This window comes from Coturnix japonica, chromosome 6 (genome assembly GCF_054131305.1).
Source record: "Coturnix japonica strain WE chromosome 6, WE-NBRP24, whole genome shotgun sequence".
In the NCBI taxonomy this organism is placed as follows: domain Eukaryota; kingdom Metazoa; phylum Chordata; class Aves; order Galliformes; family Phasianidae; genus Coturnix; species Coturnix japonica.
Window position 1 is genome coordinate 16,082,276 of NC_140668.1, and position 17,081 is coordinate 16,099,356.

General features: G+C 42.3%; 1 protein-coding gene across 1 annotated transcript in view; it reads right to left on the minus strand.

Annotated features, from left to right (window-relative positions):
- Positions 1-17,081, minus strand: part of LOC146760360 (cytosolic carboxypeptidase 4-like) — a 215,414-nt gene that overhangs the window by 52,428 nt on the left and 145,905 nt on the right. The window contains exons 3-5 of the mRNA XM_085551583.1: positions 8,427-8,556; positions 3,930-4,061; positions 612-788 (exon numbers count right to left, since the gene is read on the minus strand). Coding sequence (XP_085407709.1) covers positions 612-788; positions 3,930-4,061; positions 8,427-8,556 — 439 coding nt within the window. The remainder of the gene's footprint in view (positions 1-611; positions 789-3,929; positions 4,062-8,426; positions 8,557-17,081) is intronic.

A 17,081-nucleotide genomic window follows, 5' to 3' on the forward strand; every position in this document is an offset into this window, starting at 1 on the left:
AAAAAGTGCCAAGAGGCTCCTGTCTCTGATGCACTCAGCACAAGTACAGCCCTTCCCACAGTATCTGGAACATCATTTGGTAAGAAATTTAGCTCCATTTAGTTCACAGTTAAAGCTGTGGCTTCAGCTCATAGATGAGCTACCTTTGGCTGTCAGTAACAAACTCCAAGTGCAGAATTCTCAGTGCAGGCTCTTAAGTTTAGCCAAGCAAATGCCCAGATAGACTGCAACAGGAAGTGTACGACTCCTAATATTCATGTTAATTACCTCAGATCTACTGTGAATACCATTATAAAGACACAGTCTGTATCATCTCAAAAACACTCCTTCATTCAGCTCAATATTTTTGGCATTAGACTGGAATTTCTTTTTATTTCACTGTCAAATGAAACCTCGTAGCAAGGAACCTACTTCCCTGGCATGGAAGATTAAAAGTGAAGGATCGTGGAAGGATTTAACTGAGAAGAAACTCAGTAGAATGGCTACACTTATATTATAGAAGGAAGCTGGCAATACCAAACAGCATAAAAACAGCACACTCTATTCTCCCAAGCTCATTAGACACACATTAGAAGGAGTGTGCCATGTAGTTCTTTGGAAGAGGTACTTACTTTGTAGAGACCATGGCTGCAGCCGCAGTACGTGCTCTCCATGGTGTAGCTCCTCAGCACACCCATTTCTTGCCATACCACCACCCGGGCTGTTGACTCGCGGGACTTTTCTACAAGGAAGCTGCAGCTGTTCATGACAAATGCAGGGGCCACTTTGTCCAGGATTTTAGGAAGAGTCTATAAGAAAGTATCAGCAATGAGAAAATGAATCAAACAGATGTACATGCATTTATATCACAAATACATCTACAAGAGGCCTATGCTGTTTAAAGCGCGTATCACCAAAGCTACCTGTAGAAACTGTCACTGTGATAGTTCCAGTTAGTGCCAAACTGGTCTCATCTTCATCCCAAGTGAAATCTTCATATTCTAATGTTTTGTTGTGTTTGTTTGTTTTTTTGTCCCCAGTCACAGACAAAAATGCTGTAAGTACATTTGGTACATCCCATCCAAAATGATGTCTTTGCACATCCTATAGTTTTGGACTGCTGAAGTCACTTATGAAGCTTTATTTTTTAAGCTGCTTCAACATTAACTACATTTTCCTGTTCTGCCTGGAGGGCTGCAGTCATAGCTCAGCACACAACGTTTCCATTCTTTCCTTTCCAGCTCCTCCTCACAATTTGACAAGGGATTCAGCTATAGGAGGAATTTTGTTTGAACACAGCACACAGCAAAGAAGGGGAATGCATAATCCCACTGAAGGTCACAGATAATTATAGGAAAATAGAGCTTAGCATTTAACTATCTTGCATTGTGAAATAAACCAAACTATTCTCATCTGGGATCAAATGGTACATTGAATGCACTCTGTATAGAAAGCGGCAATAAAGAGTAAATATGAAAATTCAGTAAAATTACCTCTTAGCTCTGAGTGATTTTCTTATTCTAGAAATCATTTTTCTCAACAGCAGCCTATAAACACTGCTAATACACAGCGCTATCAAATATTTCTATCAGTGTGGATGCAACACTTCTTCATGCTAACTGTAAAAGTATATACTAGATACCTTAACACTAGGTGTACTCGGTGTAGAAATTGGGCATTTACATACAAAAGCACATATGTGCATATAAACCTTTGTGCTTGCATCCCAGTACATGCCCAAAGACCATCCAGTGAAGAGCTTGTAAAATAAGAACGTTCATTATTTCTTTGATGACAGCTTTCTTAAACTTCTGAATGGAATGGAATCATACAGAAGGAGTTTCTGCTCATTGCTAATGGCATTGACCCTCAAATTTCATTCAGTTTGGGCAGTGAAAGCCAACCAGCTAATTTCACTTTCCAATAACAATCAGTGAAACTGATTGATTCTAAGCAATTCTAGTTCCACTCTGTTGAGCTTTACATCACAGTTCTGTACAGGACTGCTTGGTTTCATCAAAATTGAGAAAATAACATTTAATAGCTGGTCTTCTCTTAAAGGATGACTGACGCAGAAGATAAAATCTTTGGCCTAAACTGTTCTGCAATATCCACTGCAAACATCATAATCATACATACCTCTGTAATAAGAAAGTAAATGTTATTTTCAGCATATCCAATCTATAGCTATGAATGGACCCTACCAGTTCTGTAAGGTACAGACATAAAGATCTATAAGGTCCATTCATCAGCAGAAAAAAACCTTGTGAACAGATAACTGGAACAAAGTGAGAGATTACATTTCAAACCTGAGACCAGCATGAGCCTAACTCTTAAGTCAAGATCTACAGTGTGCTATTAAGAACTACAGCATTCCTTTTCCTGGGAGAATACCGAACAGAGGAATCTTTAAAATTGATTACTTGCTCTGAACTAAACATCCACTGCTTCTGAATTGCCCTCAAAGTACAATTTGCTGCAAAATATTATGATTCCGAGCAACACATCCAGGTTTTCCTGGAGCTGGGTTAAAAATAAAGCACAGTCACCCAAACAATTATAATCCTGAACACAATCATGAGATCCAGCTAAACTGCGTGTGAAGGTTCAGATAGTTTTCATTCTGTCCTTATCTGAAACAGCACACAGATTTTTGTAAATATATGCTATGAAGTACCATAATCAGATCTCTAATCCAGTTTAGTTTTTAAAACAATTGAAATTATATGCATAATCAGTCTTCTATATTTGATTAAATAAAAACGCTGGCAGGTAACAGTAATGTCTCTGTAGTCAGGACTCATTTAGAAGCATTATCAAATCTGAATTTAATATTCCTTTCATTTTACCAGCTTTCACTGGATTTCACACTAATAGTTCTTTCCCCTCTGCTTTTCTCATTAATTACCTTTCAATTGTATTTCTGGGAGGGTGAAAACGCATCTTTTCAAAGGATTCTTTTATGACAACACATTACTTTAACCATGCTCCCTGTCTCTCATACAGCTGGATTAGCATGCACAAAAACGGGGGTGCTGCCCATGTCCATAAACCTCCGTTCCCATTTGGTCAGAATGGAATTAGGATTCTTTACTGAGGTCCCTTCAGAGATTACTGTCAAAGGGGCCTGGAATGGTGATTAAAAGGAGAAATCCTGAAGTTGGGTTTTCCAATGTCAATGCTACGCATGTCATCTGAGGCCAAGTATTAGGAAGTAACAATGCCTCTTTCTCCCACGAATCAAGGGCTACAGCAAAGGCTGTTCAAAAATCACAATTTTCTTGAGGTATTTTGCTCATGTTTTTGGGAAGTAAATACATGGAGAGCAGGATCGTCCCCAATTACTCATGGGAGGAAGGAGAGAAACTTCCCATATTTTGCAATCACAAAGCCTTTCATCTAGGCCACTGCAGATTCTTGGACACCCTTGGAGGCTTGCTCTTGGTTTCTTCATTGCAGATTCAAGACAGGCACCAGATGCTGAAAGCAGCATTTGAATTCTGTTTGTGTAACAGTGAACTATCCTCAGCCTTTTCAAGCCCACTGATTTCAAATACAACAAGCGATGTTCTGACTGTAAGCACCCTTCCTGCTTTTCCTTGTGAAACAAGTGTTTCCACGGGGACTTCTCGTGAGTTGAGGGTGAGAGAAGCACATGTATACTTGGAACTTATAAAACACAAAAATACAACATTTCTATTAGTCAGCGGCAGTGACAACAAAACAGCATCTTAATGAAATGAATTAGAGATCCACCTATTGACAATATTCTCGCAGATATCTGGTGCATGAAGATAGTAGGAATCATTTAAACTTTTCTGGATCTCTACTCCTCTGCTGCAAGACAAGTTTGCACCTACCAACAGAACTTGTGATCTGACCTCATCTTAAAGAGGGATGTAGGTGCACATATATGCCAACAACTGTAGAAAGGAACAAAGCAGACCTACCCTGTAGCCAACATCTTCTGTGATAACTGCTGTGTCGACCACGCAACCTGCTTGCCACAAGGTCTCTTTGATACTGCAACCATAGAGGAACACATTCTTTTTCTGGGAGTGTCCATGGTAGTCACAGAACACCTAGGGAGGAAAGAAAGGCAAAATCTGTAATACTGAAGTAAGCTTTGTGGTTCTTCACAACAGACACTATAAATACTAGAGGATTGTATGTGAGGAATTACACCTTTGTCAGTGCTCTTCAGACAAACTCAGAGCAGAGCTCTGGGCCAAGCCTATAATCAGTGTCAAACTTTGTTAGTCAGCCGTACCTCGTTTTACCTATTGGAACTGACATGATCTCATGAATCCAGTGTCAACACCGGTGCATTTCTGTCCACAGCAGAAATAAACATGACATCTGTGCAAGATTCCATGCCAACCGAGGAACCTGAGAGTTCATGGTAACTTATGATACAACGGAGCAATTTGTTGGGCTCCTCTGACTTCTCAACTCTAGCATTAGCCTCAGGAGATTTTAAAACTGCACCTTTTGCCAGCAATTAATCACCTTGGCTTCTTTAAACACAAAAACTGTGCTACACAATGTTTAGGAAAATGTAATTGTGCAGTTGTGTAAAAATGTATTGTATGTGGTCAGATACTTACATGAATTCCTGGACATAAAGCACGGGACATTATCTTTGTCAGACAAATAATCTGATTCCACACAACGTAATGTATCTATTTAATCCATCTCTCATGTCAGCTATCATATAAACTAGGTACAAGGTACATTCCAGGTTTTAATGGAAGTTTTGATTGCCTTCATAGGCACATATCAACTTTGATAAAAATGAAAATCACGATTTAATGACCCAAGAGGAAAATATTGACCCAAGTGTTAAATAATAATCAATCTCATTGCCCTCCGGAATATGAAGTCAATATAGACACTGCTGTTACATATATTCTCCATGTCTTTATCAGAAACATTCAGAAATCCAGCAGTGAAAAGACAAGGATTTCTAAAGAGAAGAAATTGGTTTGTTTTAAGGCAATATTCATTGCCGATTAGAAAGGAACATCGTGATATCATTTAAATAGTTTTCTGAGGCATCTATCAGAGACAAAGGGACAGGTGTCATAAGGTAGGGAAGCACTGTGGATCAATTAAAAAGATGAGGAAGAAAGATACATATTCTTATATAAACATAGAGAGGAGGAGAGAAACAGATGGAATAGATCAACTTCTTCCACCAACTGTTAAGGCAAGTTTTACCCTAGTATGCTTGTTTAGTAGTTATACAGTAACTCAGTTTAGCTGCAGCCAGTCAGGAAGTTTAATTACCTAAGGAACTGAGCATTTAAATTCCTCCAGCTGCTCTGACAAGCTGCACATTGATTGGAGATGCTAAGACACTCACACGCAGATTCATCCCACAAGTCCTAGTTAACAGGACTGCTATAGCCACAGAACATCCTGAGTTGGACAGGACCTGTAAAAGGATCACCCAGTCCAACACATGGGGCTTATGCAGTCCTACACTTCAAGCAACTGCCTGAAAAACAGGGAATTATCCCATAAAGCCCCCTTCTAAACAGCTGCATTTATTGGTTCTTTTAATGACAGGCATTTTTCCAGTTAGCGTTCCATCTATGCTTCCAGCAATACAGTCATAGATTAGTTTAACCACAGGTACCAACTAGAATTTACTTATATGAATATCAAAGAAGGTTTTATAGCTGTGGTTCTATTTTGAGGCAGAGATCCCAGCTCAACCAGGTATCAATTACCTGCCAATTTACAGAATTACTAACATGCAAGATGCATATATTATTACCTAAAAGATTACTTATCAGAAACCACACAGGGATGATCAGCTGCTCAGATAGCTGTGCTGCCTGATAAGCAGGAGGTCCATAATTCTGCATCTCAAGAGTGAATCCTTAAGTGACAAGTCTGGAACAAGCCTTCCATATTAGTAAAGCATTGTAAAAGCCAGGCTCTGTAACACCACTATTTCATGCCATGGGATGAATCCATGACTGCCACCCACCTCCACAGCAGAGAAGTCAACACTACTGGAAATGTTTCCATTCCATTTGTGTATCATATATACCTACATTTTAATTAATTTTACTGAGCACTGCAGTTATTCTCAATGTTTATGACAAATCGTTTTGTTTTTGTTTTTACAATGCATTCTTCTGCTCTATTTTTATTCTACAGAGTAGCTCAAGCCTCACCACTCAGCCAAGACAAAACTGTATTTTATAGTTGCAGCACCCAATGAAGAACTTTCCTTGGGTTAAGCCTGGGCAACCACAAGGTAAACTTGAGACCTACCCACCCCTTTTTTCTCTCTATCCTTCTTGTACAGCTGTGACACCAACACACAGTCAAATTCCAAGTCTGGTGTTCACTGGGTATGACTCAAGACACACATGCAAATTTTTATCTATTTAAAGTAATGTGCCAGCACTGAGCACCACAAAGGTAAGGACTGCTTTCAAACTCAAAAACAATCCCCCTCATGACTCACAGAATCAGGAAGCTTTTAAAACAAAGGAAAAGCAAGACAGAAAATGGATGCAAATACTCTTTTTTTTCCTTAGTAGCTTCGTGAGAGGACCCAATCTCAGACTGCTGAGGTAGACACGTTTAGGATGCTTTGCTCACAAAAAGCTATGTACTTGCAGTCAGATTCTGTTTCCAACCTTGATAGAATATCTCAAAAAGCAAACACCGCTTTGTGTCTCCTGGTCCCTAACAGCATCTTCCTGTCCCCTCCAAAAGTAACTTGCTCTTTGCTGCAGCTTGATCCCTCTGTAAGAGCTACACTTTTCCTGTTGCATCCTGCAAGTGCACTGTCAACTGTAATTCACAAACTGCACATTTCCTCACCACGAATGCTCAAGGGGAAAAAGCAACATCTCTTTCCCCTTCAGTCCTAGCTGCTCCCAAGCTTAGCTCTCTGATACTCCCGCTGCTCTCAGTTGAAAAGAAACCACCCTCAGTGGAGAGTTGCAATACTACAGCGTATCCAGCCCCTTCTATTACTAGGGTTTCCAAAACCAACATGAGAAGCAAAAATAGATAAACAAATAAAGCACTTAGATGGCTGTTTTCTATGGCTGAAGTTACCAATTAAAATGGGTTTGGTTTGAAAGGCCGCTAACTTTAAAGTTATTTCCTTTTCACTTTCAAGAAGCTTTCCTTTCCTTTGAAGAAACTGCTTGCGCATCCCCAAGATAAATTAAACTAATTCACTCCACAGAAATCATTTGGCTATCAGTGAAATTGCCTTCATGGCATCTTGGCAGTGAGTGCAGGGCAGAAGAAATCCAGCTTCTTCTGGAGTTGGGAAAAGACATTTGCGAGCATGTATAAACCAAAATCAATGTACTCTTCAAAGGCAAAGAAAAAATCAGTTTACCACGTCTGACATACTGCCTGTGAGTGAGAGACATGATACGATCAATAGTCTTACTTCACTCAGCAAGATGAAAACTTCCACTGGGCGCATGTTCAACTTCATGCATCTGGATGTGACAGGGATGGTTATGATAAATTTAAATTAAAAAGGCCCAATACGATTAGCACAATAAAACAAAACTGATCAGATGTAGCTCAAAACCCAAAGAAAATGTAGGTGGAATAAACTCTCAGATACAAGCTGAACTTCCAGTAGATTCCTTGGAGTGCAGAGCTCGATGTCAGGGCTGTCATTTAGGCCAAAAATAGCATATTTCCATATTTCCACAAATATTCACTTAAAGAAACTCACAGACATTTTCACCTTGTCTGAGGATTTTCTCATCAAGACCAGAGTGAACAGTGCATCTTAGGACATTTCCTGCCTAACTGGGGCTATAAGAAGCCAACTTGCTGTTCCATCCACTTCCATTCTGTTCATCAACATTTGAAACCATCAGTGTTTTTTTTTTATCCTGAGGTCTCAGAACTATTCATTCTGTTGGGCATCAAGACCGAACAGATGGGGACAGATCCCAGACATATGCCAGTAGTATCACCCCTCATGAACTTCCGGTAGTTCCCCCAAAAAGTCATTTTCTTCTCACTGAAGCAGCAGAAAAGTTCAACCATTTTGAAAGCTAACTTGTGTTTCTCTGATTGCACAGATTGCTCCAGTTTGGGCTTTTGCATGATCCATTCAGACTATGTCTTCACAGAATTTCTCCTGTCATTGCCAGAAAGATAACAATAACTTACTAACAATATCTAGTTTAGCTGAAGTACTTTGAGGATACTAAGGAGCTGTAAGGAATTTGTATTCACTCTGCAGGTGCACGAAGACTCTGAAGTTTGGAGTTGGTTAGAAGATTCAGTAGATAACCCAAGACTTTCAAAAACACCCCACAATGATGAAAGTATAGCGGTATAGTATGCTTTCCACATCTCTAACCATAAAACAGGGCTGTTGACACAACTGCAATAATCCATCTGCGTGCAATAACCCATAGAAGATACAGGGAGTTACTCACCACAGGGGCCCGGTTGATGCTGCGCAGATAATACAGAAGACCTTTGGTGTGGTAAATTGTTGGATGGAGCTGAGAACTGGGAGTCAGCCACTGCCTGTTCAGATCATCTCCACTCAAGGAACAACGGTGGCTGAAATCACAAAGCAACACATCACAAACAAAAGTTGATTCCAAAGAGTTCCTGATTCTGGCAAGACCTGGCACAAAGATGGGGAATGCCAATTAAAACACAGATCAAAGACTTTTAACACTGGGTTGGAATGAATCAACAGTCGGTACATTTCAGAGGTGCGTACCACCATGCAGATTTTATCATCCCCTTTCCTTCCAGAATTCAGACAGTTACAGCCCTGAAAATAAATGCAGATTTTCCTTTACTTAAGTACATACACAATCAGGACCACTTACAAACAAAATTACCTTCGGAAACGCTCTAAATTCTGCGCTATCTACAAAACTCACCCAGCTTACGTGCACAGCAAAGGCTTCTCAAAACCTCCACAGCAAATAAGTACATCCAACTCCTACTCATTCTAATTGAAGACAGGTGCTTGAATCTCTTCGACCAGCCTGAAATATGTATGCACTTAAATGAGATGAGCTGGATATCTCATTTAAGCTCCTCCGCTCATGAGAAATGTAGCTATCTGAAGCACATCAAGAAGATCTTGATGCATGCTACATCATTATGTGGAACAATTACCTAGATTCACTGCAAAGACTGGATAAAAAGCTAAATAAGGATCCTAGATTTGCACTGAGAAAGTGTTTTCATTAGTTGGATTGAAAATATTCTGCTCCTGACTCAGTGATCAGTGAAAAAATCTGCAGGATATTTGATTGTAAGGAGCAGCACATCACTGTACAATTTTGCAGAATCTGACTAATTTCCCTCATTAGTGATTGTGTGCACTGCAGAGCCTAATTATTGTAAGTACTGGACAAATTTCTAGCTACAGAGTTACATCCAGCTTTGCTGTTCCAGCCTCCTAGTCACAGAATAAGTACAGATGTATTTCTGGGGACACAATCTGGCGGTCTGAAGATAGAATCTCGCATTGCAACTGGGGTGCATTGCATCCAGCGTTATCAGTGAGCCTTGCAAATAATGCTTGCAGAAAAAAGGTCTTAAGGCTGGAATACTTCAAAAAATACTAGATACAATGGTGTCACGGGTTACTTAGATTTACCTATGCCCGTGACAGGGGAAGCCACCCCGTGGGCCCCCCTCCCGGGGCCCGGAAAGAAGGGGGAAAAAGGGAGTGGGATAAAACAGCGACAATCTAAGGAGGAAAAACTTATTTTACTAAATATGATACCGAAATACAAGATAACACAATATAATATAATTGAGGCTAACAAATTGAACGAAACAGAGAGAGAGAGTCCCCGAAAACCGAGAGGCCTACTGTGAACTCTAGGCGACACGGCTGGAACGCTTCCCACTCTCCGAGAAGTTCGAGAGAAGAAGGAGGGCACTCCAGCCTGGGAACGAGATTATACAGCGTCCTGGTCCCGTGACTTATCATTAACCCTGTTGTTCTCTGGGATATGTAGTCTTCTTCTGTGGACTGCACATTCAATAGAAGTATCCATACTTTACATGATGTTATGATGTGGAATACTGATACTGATAGCAAAATTACAAAACCATGACATTCCACCCCTTATTCTACATTATTACATCATGGTAAATATATATATATACATATATATACACGTATGTAAAATTATGATAGCTAAACAGTAGAATTACATGTAACATAACTAAATGTATAACTATAATAACTAAAATACACTACACATGCAAACATATATACATATAAATACATAAAATTATTGACTGCACTCCCCCAGCATCAAATTCCCTTGTGGCACACATTGAACATCCCCATCCTTCTGCATTACCCACCAAGTGCACCCAGGTCCCTGGGCAAAGACAGTTCCACGGATAGGTTTGCCCTTTCCAGAAGCTGGAAGGACCCAAACAGCTTTTCCCAACATGTTCTTTACATGTACAACAGGGACCTTATCTCCTTCTACAGTGTGTAGGGGGCTAGATTGACTAGGACCATCACGATTGACAGATCCTCTAGTATTGACCAACCAAGTGGCTTCTGCCAGATTCTTCTCCCAGTGCTTAAATGTTCCGCCACCCATTGCTTTCAACATAGTTTTCAACAACCCATTATATCGTTCAATTTTACCAGAAGCTGGTGCATGGTAGGGAATATGATAAATCCACTCAATGCCATGATCTTTGGCCCAAGTATTTATAAGGGAATTTTTAAAATGTGTCCCATTATCAGATTCAATTCTTTCTGGGGTGCCATGTCGCCACAGGACTTGTTTCTCAAGACCTAATATGGTGTTTCGAGCAGTAGCATGGGGTACTGCGTATGTTTCAAGCCACCCAGTGGTTGCCTCTACCATGGTGAGTACATAACACTTACCACTGCGAGATCGTGGCAAGGTGATATAATCAACCTGCCACGCCTCCCCATATTTATACTTTTGCCACCGCCCTTCCTCCCAGAGAGGTTTCATCCTTTTGGCTTGTTTAATTATGGCACATGTTTCACAATCATGAATAATCTGCGCAATAGCGTCCATGGTTAAGTCCACCCCTCGGTCTCTGGCCCACTTATATGTCGCGTCTCTTCCTTGATGACCTGAGGTCTCATGAGCCCATCGAGCTAGAAATAATTCACCCTTATTCTGCCAGTCCAAGTCAATTTGAGCCACCTCAATTTTGGCAGCTTTATCTACCTGATGGTTGTTTTGTTGTTCTTCAGTAGCCCGACTTTTGGGCACATGTGCATCCACATGACGCACCTTTACAACCATATTCTTTGTTCGGGCAGCAATGTCCTTCCATAATTCAGCGGCCCAAACAGATTTACCCTTCCGTTGCCAGTTGTTTTGTTCCCACCTCTGTAACCACCCCCATAAGGCATTTGCCACCATCCATGAGTCAGTATAAAGATACAGCATTGGCCACCTCTCCCGTTCAGCAACACCTAAGGCCAGCTGGACAGCTTTTACCTCTGCAAACTGACTTGATTCTCCCTTACCTTCGGTGGCCTCTGCAACCTGTCGTGTGGGGCTCCACACAGCAGCTTTCCATTTGCGATGCTTCCCTACAATGCGACATGATCCGTCTGTGAATAGGGCATATTTCTTTTCATTTTCTGGTAATTCGTTGTATGGTGGGGCCTCTTTAGCACGTGATACCTCTTCTGCTGGTGATGTTCCAAACCTTTTATCTTCAGGCCAGTCCATGATTACCTCTAGGATTCCTGGACGATTGAGGTTTCCCATTCGCGCTCGCTGTGTAATCAGCGTAATCCACTTGCTCCAGGTGACATCGGTAGCATGATGAGTGGAGGGAACCTGTCCTTTGAACATCCAGTTCAGCACTGGCAGTCGAGGTGCCAAAAGGAGCTGTGTTTCAGTCCCGACTACTTCGGAAGCAGCCCGAACCCCCTCATACGCGGCTAAGATCTCCTTCTCAGTTGGAGTGTAGCACTCTTCAGACCCCTTATATGATCGACTCCAGAATCCCAGGGGTCGGCCTCGGGTCTCTCCTGAGGCTCTTTGCCACAAACTCCAAGTGGGGCCTTTCTCTCCAGCAGCAGTATAGAGGATGTTCTTTACATCCTGTCCAGTCCGTACTGGCCCCAGAGCTACAGCTCGGGCTATCTCTTGTTTAATCTGTTCAAAAGCCTGCTGCTGCTCAGGGCCCCATGCAAAATCGTTCTTCTTCCGCGTCACCTGATAAAGGGGGCTTACAATGAGGCTGTAGTTTGGAATGTGCATCCTCCAAAAGCCCACTGCACCCAGGAAAGATTGTGTCTCTTTCTTGCTAGTTGGTGGAGACATGGCAGTGATTTTGTCGATCACATCTGTTGGGATGTGACGACGTCCATCCTGCCACTTTATACCTAAGAACTGAATTTCCTGGGCAGGTCCTTTTACTTTGCTTCGCTTAATAGCAAAGCCGGCTTGTAGAAGAATTTGGATGATCTGCTCTCCTTTTGTGAAAACCTCTTCTGCTGTATCACCCCACACAACAATGTCATCAATGTACTGCAGGTGTTCAGGAGCACCACCTTGTTCCAGTACAGTTTGGACCAACCCATGGCAAATGGTTGGGCTGTGTTTCCACCCCTGGGGCAAACGGTTCCAAGTATACTGAATGCCCCTCCAGGTGAAGGCAAACTGTGGCTTACATTCTGCAGCCAAAGGAATAGAGAAGAAGGCATTGGCAATGTCAATGGTGGCATACCATTTGGCTGCTTTTGACTCCAGCTCGTACTGGAGTTCCAACATGTCCGGCACAGCAGCGCTCAATGGGGGTGTGACCTCATTCAGGCCACGGTAGTCTACTGTCAGCCTCCATTCTCCACTGGCTTTACGCACTGGCCATATGGGACTGTTAAAAGGTGAGTGAGTTTTACTGATCACTCCCTGATTCTCCAACTGGCGAATCAAATCATGAATGGGGAGCAAGGAATCCCTGTTGGTGCGATACTGCCGTCTGTGCACTGTCTTTGTAGCAATCGGTACCTGCTGCTCTTTTACTCGTAGCAGCCCCACAACAGACGGGTCCTCTGACAGGCCAGGCAAAACAGACAGCTGCTTAATGTTGTCCATATCTACAGCAGCTATCCCAAAGGCCCATCGATACCCCTTAGGATCCTTGAAATGCCCCCTTCTGAGGTAATCAATACCCAGTATACATGGAGCCCCTGGGCCAGTCACAATAGGATGTTTTTGCCAGTCTTTGCCAGTGAGGCTTATTTCAGCCTCCAGCACAGTCAATTCTTGAGAGCCCCCAGTCACTCCAGAAATATGGATTGATTCTGTCCCTTCATGACTGGAGGGCATTAGGGTGCACTGTGCACCGGTATCCACCAGCGCCTTATATTCCTGTGGTTCTGATGTGCCAGGCCATCGAATCCACACAGTCCAATAAACTCTATTGTCCCTTTCCCTCCCCTGACTGAGGGCAGGGCCCCTCTATTGGTTACCTGTGATGACTGGAGCAACTCCACTGGTGGTTGGTATGTCTAGTAGTTCTTTCACCCGTGCTCGTAGTGCAGAAGTGGGCTGATCATGCCACTTCCTCATGTCTTCTCCACGGTCACGTAGGTAGCGCCACATGGAAACACGCGGTGCAATCGTACTGTTGTTCTTTGCTCGAGCTGGGAAGCGTGTGCGTTTAACAGCTGAGACTTTTGATGATGCAGGTGGGGAGTAGGACTGGACTAGTTTGATCAGATCCTTCATTAGACCTGGTGGCCCGTACGAGGATTGACCTTCATCAGTTGTTTCTGATACTATTACGGGATCATCATTACGATTAGTTGATGGAAACAATTTCTTGCACATTTCATCTACTCGATTTTCTAGCCGTGAGATGGCAGAAACTGCGGCATGCAGTTGAGGGAGCTGCTGATCGGTGGTTTGAAGCATTATAATCAGCTCAACAACTCGGGGCCATCTGTCCACGAACCCTTTAGAACCTGTTACCAATGACTGTGCCATTCTCTCTGGTGCTGTACTTGTGATTTTCTGCCACATGTCAGGATCGGCCCTCACTCTCTCAGGGTCAAGTTCGCTTGGATCAGGGCTGTACAACATTTTCGCCATGGCCAATTCCCTCAGGCGCTGAATACCTTTTTGGACGGTATTCCAACTATCAAATTTAGGCTTCAAAGCATCCTTATAGGGGTACCTTTCTCTCACGGCTTCTAACAGCCGCAACCAGAGAGTGGCAGCTCCATCCGAACATCTGCTAATCCCTCTGTCGATACCTGCATCTTGGGCAATGCTTCCTAGTTGGCGAGCTTCATTACCATCTAGAGACAAGCTGTTGGCCCCGTTGTCCCAGCAGCGAAGCAACCAAGCAAGGATACCTTCATCTTGACGCCGTGTGAACTCCTTTCTTGAGCCTTGGATTTCAGTCAGCTTCAGAGGTCGACAATAGGTGATTTCCTCCTCATCATCAGTCTCTTCTTCATGCCTCTTGGTTTTTGCCTTTGCTTTTTTCGGTACTGCTCCATGCCCGGCACCTGGGTCTTCTGCAGCCCCCCCCTGTGCTTCTCCTTCTTTTCGTTCTAGACGCGTGGACACCCGTTTCCATTTCTTGCCTTCCACAGGGGCAACTGATATTGCTACTGATGCCTCCTGTGACTGATCAGAATTAACTTGGGCTTGAATCTCAGATCGGAAACTCTCTCTCTCCAGAATAGTATGATACAAAGCACGGTATGCATAAGCCAAACCCCACATAAGGTTTACCTCCTTAGATCTCTGACCCAAATACTCACTTAATTTCTTAGGGTCCCTTAGGTGTTCAAGAGTGAAATCCCATGACACTGCGGGTCCCCATGCTTCTAAGACTTTTCCTAAACCTTTCCATATTCCCTGCCAGTCATCATTCTCTGGTTCTGGAGGAGACTTCCGCATAGAACGAATGCATAGGAACATATATGCATTCATTAATAGTGATAACATGGATGCAAGTATGAACCCTATCTCAGTTATTGAAAGGCGTGTGGAAATCTGAGAGTACAACCTAAATAAAAAGGGTTTTTTTAGCCTGTACAATGAATTAAACATGGTGGTGTTTGTAAAATTGCCTGTTCCATCTGGGATGCAAGTACTTGTAAGATTCGCAATTCCATCTGGGATGCAAGTGTTTGTAAGATTCACAATTCCATCTGGGATGTAGGTGCCAAAATTCTGACCATACCACATCTCATAAAAGTACCAGGCAGGTGTCTCCATCAGTATCCACCTTATTAGGCTATATACCTGCACAATTCCACAACACCAAATTATGGTGTTAATAGTTGACCAATACTTTAAGAAGATCATAATTGCTTTCAATCCCTTAAACAGAGCAACTGGGATGAAGAGAGGATTCATAGCTGGCAGGCTCTGTAAAAGTCAGAGCTAGCTAGCTTTGCTCTAAGGGAGAAAGAAATCCCTTTGTTTTCTACACAAAAGTTAGATAGCAGTGCTGAGAATGTACAGCAGCCCTTAATGTTGACAATTTGTCTGGTATTTCAAGGTCACGTTCTCAGTGAGCAGCTACGAAAAGATAATACTCCCCTAACGAAGCTCTTTAAGAGTAAAGACAGAGTTGTTCTAAAAGCTAAAAAGCTCTATGCCCGCATTCTCCACCAAAAAATCTGTCACGGGTTACTTAGATTTACCTATGCCCGTGACAGGGGAAGCCACCCCGTGGGCCCCCCTCCCGGGGCCCGGAAAGAAGGGGGAAAAAGGGAGTGGGATAAAACAGCGACAATCTAAGGAGGAAAAACTTATTTTACTAAATATGATACCGAAATACAAGATAACACAATATAATATAATTGAGGCTAACAAATTGAACGAAACAGAGAGAGAGAGTCCCCGAAAACCGAGAGGCCTACTGTGAACTCTAGGCGACACGGCTGGAACGCTTCCCACTCTCCGAGAAGTTCGAGAGAAGAAGGAGGGCACTCCAGCCTGGGAACGAGATTATACAGCGTCCTGGTCCCGTGACTTATCATTAACCCTGTTGTTCTCTGGGATATGTAGTCTTCTTCTGTGGACTGCACATTCAATAGAAGTATCCATACTTTACATGATGTTATGATGTGGAATACTGATACTGATAGCAAAATTACAAAACCATGACAAATGGAGAACTGGTTAAGAAAGGAAAACAAAGAAACAATAAAATCCACTAAAAATGTCATACGTTTCTAATGGAGAAAAACAAGGTCTCTGATGCCATCTTGAGGTTTCTGGCAACATCACAAGACTCATTCTGACTTTACTCTAGTTTCAGTGTTACCTGAATTCCCTTTTTTCCTCATAACCCACAGCTGCTACATTGCTCATTCTGAAAGCTGAAAAATATTGCCAGTAACAAAAGCATGAGAAGTCACTGAATGCTTCTACCAAATATTCTATGTAAAAACATGACCGTTTCTGTTATGTTTCTTAATAGCCCTTCAGGCAAAGTTACCTGCAGGCTCACCTTTCCTGACCTGCAAGAGAACAGATGCTCAGCTGAGATTTACAAGTGTATTTCTGCCAAGAACTTGTGTGCATACAGTTTCCTTCCAGCAGGCGTAACTCCATTCTAAAAGTCACTAAACAAAAAGCCAGTTTGTAAATATATATATAAATTATTTTTCTTTCTGAACACAAGAAGAAATTAGATGTTCTCTTAGAAAAGGAGGCAAGAAAAACTAATCGATCCTGTTGCATTGCAGTGTTTCTCATTGCAGCATTAGATTCTGCTATGGACTGTGGTCTGGAATGTAGGGCTGGTTCACAAGCACATCTTGTACACAGCATGCTGACATGTTCATAGGTCACAGTACCCTCACTCTTCAGTCTTTACTCTGCCCATGTTGCAATTTACCAATTCCATCATTCTGATACAAAAGGAGGTTCTTCCTAGAGGAGACTCTATGACAGTTCAATTGCCCCATGACATTCACAGGCTAATTTATAATGGAAGGAAGGTAAAATCTCACCAAGAAGGCAAGAACTGGGAGGCAGAGTTCAGTTTTGTCCTCCAGTGATTAGTATCTTCGCTCATTCGAATGACCTTTAGATATTAGCCCTCTGCCTGGCAGCCTGTAGCCA